General features: G+C 34.8%; 2 protein-coding genes across 2 annotated transcripts; both read left to right on the top strand.

The window, feature by feature from the left end:
- The first annotated feature begins 718 nt into the window (after positions 1-718).
- LOC133779763 (uncharacterized mitochondrial protein AtMg00810-like) lies at positions 719-2,203 on the top strand. Its single transcript, XM_062219679.1, has 3 exons — positions 719-990; positions 1,117-1,351; positions 2,015-2,203. Exons 1-3 carry the CDS (start codon positions 719-721, stop codon positions 2,201-2,203), a joined length of 696 nt encoding a protein of 231 aa, XP_062075663.1.
- A 1,877-nt stretch (positions 2,204-4,080) lies between these two features.
- On the top strand, positions 4,081-4,794 carry LOC133779764 (uncharacterized mitochondrial protein AtMg00810-like). Its single transcript, XM_062219680.1, has 2 exons — positions 4,081-4,375; positions 4,502-4,794. The coding sequence occupies exons 1-2, from the start codon at positions 4,081-4,083 to the stop codon at positions 4,792-4,794; spliced, it is 588 nt and encodes a 195-aa protein (XP_062075664.1).
- Positions 4,795-8,834: the final 4,040 nt, after the last annotated feature.

Consider the following 8,834-nt stretch of genomic DNA (forward strand, 5'->3'; position numbering starts at 1 on the left):
AAATCATCACTTACCTAAATTCCTGGTTGAACCTTCAAGTTGCCATAGAAATTCTCCCCACAATCCCAGCTCCAACTCATGAGTTTCCAGCCTAAGAAATCCTTGTTTTTGTGGTTCCTTTGAGAGAGAAAGAGAAGAAGGTTGGTTCTAACTTTTGTTCCACCAAATTCTACACTTTACCAAAACTATCATTAACTAGTTAAATCAATCCCAAGGCTCGGGGTACCGAAAACGTCCCCGAGGGAAAAATGGTAAATTTCCCCAGTATTCCCACCTAGGCTTCCTAACTTCAAATATATCTCCAATTATTTATTCTCATAACTCGATAACCCAGATGACCATCTAATATCTCAAATACCCCTTGACTCACCCCGAGTTTAATATCGGGTCTCGTTGTGACTTTCCTGCTACCGGCTCCCTAGGATCGGCTCGTGCCAAAAGCTGCAAACACACACATATATATACATATATATATCCACATAATAATGTGGTCTCAACAATTTATCACACACAATCACGTTTATGCCCTAACGGGCCAAAATTACAATTACGCCCTTACCAGCCAAGCAGGGCCCGCATGCCTATCCAAAACTCTTAAACATGCATTCTCACACCATTACTTCGCATAACCTCCAATTATGCCCTCCTGGCACACTAATCAAGGCCCTTAAGCCTTAATAGTAATTTTGGGTCGTTACATATTATCTATGATGATGATATGATTCTAACTGGAAATGACATTAATGGAATGGAGGAGCTTAAAAGACTAATAACCCAAGAATTTAAGGTAAAAGATCTTGGTCAGATGAGATACTTTATGGGTATGGAATTTGCAAGAACCAAGCAGGGGATTTCAATCTCTCAACGTAAGTATGTTATTGATCTACTCAAAGAGACTGGTATGTTCGGATGTAAACTAGCAGCAACCCCAGTGGAACCCAAAGGGAAGTACAAGAAGAAAGAAAAGGAGAAACCTGTAGACAAAGGGATGTATCAATGACTAGTGGGAAAATTGATCTATTCATCACACACCAGACCTGACATTGCCTTTGCAGTTAGCTTGGTCCGTCAGTATATGCACAACTCTTTTGAAGAACACTTGGAGGCATTTTGTAGGATATTATGGTATCTAAAAAAGACATCTAGAAAAGGACTGTTGTTCAGAAAAAATGGAGAAAGAGGCATAAAAGCTTTCACTGATGCAAACTGGGCAGGTTCAATTGAGGACAGAAGATCAACATCTGGATATTGTACCAACGTATGGGGAAACCTTGTTACTTGGAGAAGCAAGAAACAACCTGTTGTTGCAAGAAGCAGTGCTGAAGCTGAGCTTAGAGCTCTTGCTCAAGGAGTATGTGAATTGGTCTAGATAAAACGAGTTCTTGAAGAACTGCAACTTCAAAGAGCGAATCCTTTGAAACTATACAATGAAAATAAATCTGCTATTAATATAGCACACAATCTAGTTCATCATGATAGAACCAAACATGTGGATGTGGACCGTCATTTCATAAAAGAAAAAATTGAAGAAAAAGAACTATGTGTCGTTTATGTGCCAAGAAAACAACAAGTTGCTGATTTGCTAACAAAAGGATTATTAAAAGAAAGCTTTGATGAGCAAGTGTGCAAACTGGCCATGTGGGACTTGTATGCACCAGCTTGAGGGAGGGTGTAGAAATAATTTGAATTATTTCTTAGTATTTTACAGCTAATGTGTAATTAATGTAAATTAGTTTATACCTAGAATATTCCTTTGTACTCAGCCTATTGGAAGGCCATTCCTTTAGAAGTAAAAATAACATCAAGAGTATATTTTTCCACACCTTGTTTAGGAGATAAAAAAGTTAGGATTGCAGATGGTAATTTCTCACCTATTGCAGGAAAAGGTCTAGTAAAATTATCTATGGGGATAGATCTTAAATTTGTTCTTCATGTTCCTAATCTCACCTGCAACCTTTTATAAAAAGATTCTAATTATTCTGTGATATTCCATGAATCTTGTTGTCTTTTTCAGGACTGGAGTTCGGGGAAGACGATTGGCAGTGCTAGGATGATTTATGATCTCTATTATTTTGAAGATAATATTTCTAAGAATAAAATTGCTCAAGCGTTTAGTAGCATTAGCTCTTTTTCTGTTCATGATCAAATAATGGTTTGGCATTATAGATTAGGCCATCCTAGTTTCTCTTATTTAAAACATTAATTTCCAACTTTGTTTAAAGGGTTAAATCCATTATTTTTTCAGTGTGAAAGTTGTTTATTAGCCAAAATCCAACATAAGTCTTATGTTAAAACATCCTATAAATCTTCAGAATCCTTTTATCTTTTTCATAGTGATGTCTGGGAACCTTCTAAGGTCATCACTAATTCTGGAAAAAAAATGGTTTTTTACTTTTATAGATGACCATACTCGTATTTTTTGGGTATATTTAACGAGTGAAAAATTTGAAGTTGAGCAGCTTTTTTCAGATTTTTATAAAATGGTTGAAACTAAATTTCACACAAAAATCAGTATTTTAAGATCTGATGATAGAACAGAATATTTTGATAAAATCCTTGGGAACTTTTTAAAAGAAAAAGGTATTTTGCATCAATCTACTTGTCCAGATACACCTAAACAAAATGGTGTGGCTGAAAGAAAAAATACATTTATTAGAAACCTCTCGTGCTATGATGTTTTATATGCAAATTCCTAAATATTTATGGGGTGATGCTATTCAAACTGCAGTTTATTTAATAAATAGGATGCCCACAAAAATCTTGAAGTATCTTACCCCATTAGAATGTCTCAAAAAATTCTTTCCTGATTCTAGAATTAATTTTGATTTACCTTTAAAAAAATTTGGTTGTATTGCCTATGTTCATATTCCTAAACGGTCTTGGTCTAAGCTAGATCCTACAATTGAAAAATGTGTTTTTTAAGGTTATCCTCCTAATAAAAAGGGATATAAATATTTTAATCCTATTACTAAGAGTATTTATACGACTATGGATGTTTCCTTTTTAATAAATGTCCCTTATTTCTCCAAAAAATTAATTCAGGGGGAGAATTTAGTGGAACCAAATTTTTGGGAAACTGTAGAACCTTTACCTAAAATTATTTTTGGTATTTCTATTCAGGAAACTAATCCCACAAACGAATCTGAAATCGGTTTATTATACAAAGAAATGCTAACATTAATACAAAAAATGGTAATAATCTTGAGCCTGTGTTTTATTCAAGGAAAAATGTCACTGAAAGAAGTAGGGTCCTTTAATCATCCTTGCGCATGGTCAATTGGAAGCCCTGGATGATGGTTCTTCAAGTATTCCAGGTAATTCTTCTTCTATTCCTATTTTTGATTCATCTCCATATATTATTCAAGCCATCTCAACATGATTTAAACCTAAATTCTGCTCCTAAACCTAACCCAGGAAATCTTGTACCAAACACCCCATGCTATATATATATATATATCCTACAATCACTTATATGAATCCTATAAAGCCTTTACCATTAAACTTTCAAAACTGGTTGTGCCTAGGAGTGTTCAGGAAGCTCTAGATGAACCGAATTGGAGGCTAGCAGTGTTTGAGGAAATGAATGCTCCAAAAAAGAATGGTACTTAGGAAATTGTGGAGTTACCAAAGGAGAAAAAAATTGTAGGGTATAAATGGGTGTTCGCAATAAAAAGCAAAGCTGATGGAAGTGTTAAGAGGTACAAAGCTCGTCTTGTGGCTAAGGGATTCACTCTAACCTATGGAATATATTACCAAGAAACGTTTGCTCCTATTGCTAAAATTAACTCTATTCGTGTGTTGTTGTCTCTAGTAGTTAATTCTAATGGGCCCTTACACCAATTAGACATAAAAAAATGCTTTTCTTAATGGAGATCTAGAATAGGTGTTTATGAATCTCCCTCCAGGGTTCGAAGGCCACTTTGGAGCAGGAAAAGTTTGCAAATTAAAAAAGTCTTTATACGGACTCAAACAGTCCCCTAGAGCCTGGTTTGAGTGATTTGGTACGGTGTTAAAGCATTATGGGTACACTCAAAGTCAAGCAGATCACACAATGTTCTACAACATTCAGAAGAGGGTAAAATGGCGATTCTAATTGTGTATGTGGATGATATTGTGCTGACTGGAGATGATTCTGTTGAATTGAAAATTTTGAAAGGAAGACTTGGTGAAGAATTCGAAATCAAGGATTTGGGTGCTTTGAAATACTTTCTTGGAATGGAATTTGCAAGATCCAAAGAAGGTATATTTGTAAGTCAACGTAAGTATGTGCTTGATCTACTCAATGAGACAGGAATGATGGTTTGTAAGCTTGCTGAAACACCAAGTGAACCTAATGTTAAATTACAACATGTAGACTTGAAGAATATGAAGGAACGTGAGCTTTATTAAAGACTAGTTGGTAGGCTGATTTATCTATCACATACACGGCCAGACATAGCCTTTTCTATAAGTATGGTAAGTCAGTTCATGCATTCACCTGGTTCTAAGCACTTTGATGCAGTTTACAAAATTCTAAGGTATCTAAAGGGAACACCTGGAAAAGGCCTCTTGTTCAAATCTCGAGGGCATTTGGAAATTGAAGTCTATACAGATGTTGAATGGGCCGGCAGTATAGTAGACAGGAGATCTACCTCAGGCTATTGTTCATTCGTTGGTGGTAAATTAGTTACTTGGCGTAGTAAGAAACAGAATGTGGTGGCTAGAAGTAGTGCGGAAGCTAAATACAGGGATGGTGCTCATGGCTTGAGTGAAGTTATATGGATAAAAAGATTGCTTGAAGATCTGAAGTCATAACAGTCATCTCCTATGAAGTTGTACTGTGACAACAAGTCAGCAATTGCCATTGCTCATAATCCAGTGCTTCACGATCATACTAAGCATGTTGAAGTTGACAAGCACTTTATCAAGGAAACGATTGAGAATGGCCAAGTGAGCATGTCCTATATCCCTACTGAAGAACAAGTGGCAGATATCTTTACAAAAGTATTGTGTAAAAGACAATTTGATTTTCTAACTAGCAAGCTAGCCATGGAGAACATTTTTCAACCAACTTGAGGGGGAGTGTAGGAAAATCTTTTCTATATTTGGGAATAATTCTTGTGTAGCTGTATAGTTGATATTTTATTTATTATAAAGTATATTATTTTGCAATATTAGAAAAGTAGTTAATATGTTTATTCTCTTATTTATTGTAATTATTATTTCCCTCTTTTATAGGGATATTTGTACTCAATATATACATGTTTTCAGTATTAGAAATAATATATAGAAATTACCCAATAATATCTTCTGATGATCATACTCGATTGTGTGGGGTTTATCTTATGAATGCTAAATCTGAAGTTGAATAGTTGTTTAAAGACTTTCATAAAATGGTTGAAAACCAATTTCAAAATAAAATAAGTATTCTTCAAACTGATAATAGCACTGCGTACTTTAATCAATACTTAGGACCTTTCTTACAGTCTAAAGGCATTATTCACCAGTCCACATGTCATGTCACCCCTCAACAAAATGGTATTGTCGAACGTAAAAATCGCCATTTACTTGAAGTAAGTCGAGCTCCAATGTTTTCTATGAACGTACCTAAGTATTTGTGGGGTGAAGCTATTTTAACTTCATATTATTTAATAAATAAAGTGTCTAGCCGAGTTTTGAACTATCAAACCCCCTTGAGTTTTTTTCAAAATAATTTTCCAGCAAGTCGCTTAACCTCTAAACTTGATTTAAAAATATTTGGTTGCATGGTTTTTGTTCATATTCCTTCACAATTTCGCTCCAAGTTAGATTCTAGAGCAGGAAAATGTATTTTTTGGGTTATGCTTCAAATAAAAAGGGATATAAATGCTGGAATCCAATAACAAAAAAAAATCATGTCAGTATGGATGTAATATTTCTTGAAAAACAACCTTATTTTGAAAAAAACTCATCTTCAGGGGGAGAGAAGATATGAAGATCAGTTTTGGGATTTAAATACCACTACTTCTATTCCTAGGATTTACTCATTAGCTGATTACCAAAACAACAATGAGATTCTAAATGATGTTTCCAATGTTCCAACCCATGAAAATGTTGATGATTTATGTCTTCCACATGTTGAGACACAAGCAGAAGTACCACCAAATAATCTTGAACTTCGTATTTACACTAGACGACGATTTCATCATACTAATGAAGATCAATTGATTATTCCACCCCCAAAAACTGGTCTCTTGGATACCTCGAGTAATTCTTCTCCTAAAAATTCCAATAATCCTATTTTTTCTAATCTAGATCAACCTATTGCACTTAGAAAAGGAACTAGGTCATGTACCCAACATCTTATTGCAAAATATCTATCCTACCATAGATTATCAAAAACTCATAGAGCATTTACTTCTAATATTTCTCATGTGTTTGTACCAAGAAACATCCAGGAAGCATTAGATGATCCGGATTGGAAGATAGCAGTTTTAGAAGAGGCGAAAGCTCTCCATAAAAATATGACATGGGAAGTGGTCGATCTACCACAATGGAAGAAAACAGTCAGCTGCTAATGGGTATTTACAGTCAAATACAAAGCAGATGGCAGCATAGAGAGACACAAAGCGAGGTTGGTGGCAAAAGGCTTTACTCAAACCTACGGCATAGATTACCAAGAGACCTTTTCTCATGTTGCTAAGTTAAACTCAATCCACATCTTTCTTTCTCTAAGAATTCATCATAACTGGCCCTTATTTCAGCAGGACATTAAAAATGTCTTTCTAAATGGTGAACTAGAAGAGTAGGTTTTCATGGAGTTACCTCCAAGATTTGAAGGAAAATTTGAAAATGGAAAGGTATGTAAACTAAAAAAGATCTTTGTATGGCCTTAAGCAATCACTGCAGGCTTGGTTTGAACATTTTGGGAAGACTGTAAAAAGACATGGCTATAACCAGAGTCAGGCTGATGACAGCATGTTCTATAAACACTCGAGAAGTGGAAAAATAACGGTGCTTATCGTTTATGTTGATGATATAGTTTTGACGGGGGATGACTACACAGAACTTGCAGAGATTAAAAAATTGTTGTCAAAAGATTTTGAAGTCAAAGATCTTGAAAACGTAAAATATTTTCTAGGTATGGAGTTTGCAAGGTTTAAAGAAGGGCTTGTTGTCTCACAACGTAAGTATGTTATGGATTTGTTAAAAGAAACAGGTCTACTTGGATGTAAACCTGTTGAAACACCTATGGAATACAATAAAAAGCAGTATCAACGATTAGTGGGAAAACTCATATACTTGTCTCACACCCGACCAGATATTGCCTTTGCAGTAAGTGTTGTAAGTCAATTCATGCATTCTCCTAGAGTAGAACATATTGATGCAGTCAAGAGGGTACTAAGGTACTTAAAAGGTACTCCAGGAAAAAGGTGTTTGTTTAGAAAGAATGATACTCTTGGGGTAGAAGTTTACACAGATGCTGATTGGGCAGGAAGCGACACTGACAGAAGATCAACCTCGGGCTACTGCTCCTTTGTGAGAGGAAACTTAGTTGCTTGGCGTAGTAAGAAACAAAGCATGGTGCATGAAGTAGCGCTGAAGCTGAATTTAGAGCAGTTGCACTTGGCATTGTGAGATATTATGGATTAAAAAACTTCTTAAAGAACTAAAGATGGGAATTCAATCACCAATGAAGGTTTGCTGTGATAACAAATCAGCTATCTTAATAGCTCACAATCCTGCTCTTCATGATCGAACCAAACAAGTGGAAATTGACAAACATTTTATAAAAAATAAATTGGAGAGCGCACTCATCTGTATGTGTTGTGCAAAAATTAATGTGAGTGCAAGTGTACACTGTCAACAACAAGTAATATAGTAACAAGTACTAGATATTGTATCCACAAGGATTGTTTTTTTAAGTTTAAATTGTGAAACTAAGTTTTAACAAAATGATTTAAAAACACTAAAATTAATAAAAAGAATCGTGGTCTAAGGACTAACTAATTAAATGCAGAAAATTAAAATGAACAACTCAGGAAAATTGATTCAAGGAGTAACAAATGGTATGATGGCAACTAGAATAATTATCCCCCTAATATGCAACTTTGACACTAATGCTGGACTGATGCTGCAGCAACTGGAAGTCTATTAGCCCAGAATTTTAATTAAATTTCATAGGCTTTCGTCAAAGCACTATGATTCTAATCTTTTAATTAAATCACATATTTCTATGCTAATTCAATTTCCAAGATTTAATTTAAGCATCAATTCCATAAGGCTATGCATGGTAATAATATATGTCTATATCACTACAATCTTGAATTTAAAAAGTTCAAGCATGCACCATTCAAATTGTGTGTCCATTAATTTCAACCTTTTCAAAATTAAAAATTAACTCAATTACCTACTAAAGGTGATCAAACAATAGCCAGCATTAACATGATAAATATTTGAATGAATAAACATCAAATTGCATAAACATCAATATAAAACTGTCAATACAATCACACATTAGAGGTCTAATTATCCTAGCTATTTAGAGTTTAGCTCATACTCACAATCTAAAAAATACCCAAATAATTGCAATCCATAATCTAAAAATTTAGATAATAAACTAAAAAAAGGAAATAGAAATAAAGTTAAGAAATCAAGCCAAAATGATGTCTCAAGGGGCTTTGTCCTCTTGCTTTTCCCTCTTTTCTCCTTCCTCTCTCCTCTTCCTTCACATTAATGGCTGCCAAAAAATTGGGTATATTCCATATGCACAGGCGGCTGGGTGTTCTCTCCTCTGCCAGTCGTATGTCTCCAAATTGGAAAAGAAGACTATCAATACATTTAGGTCATACCCCTCCCTTGGGTCACGTGGGCCT

This window comes from Humulus lupulus, chromosome 5, assembly GCF_963169125.1.
Source record: "Humulus lupulus chromosome 5, drHumLupu1.1, whole genome shotgun sequence".
Lineage (NCBI taxonomy): Eukaryota > Viridiplantae > Streptophyta > Magnoliopsida > Rosales > Cannabaceae > Humulus > Humulus lupulus.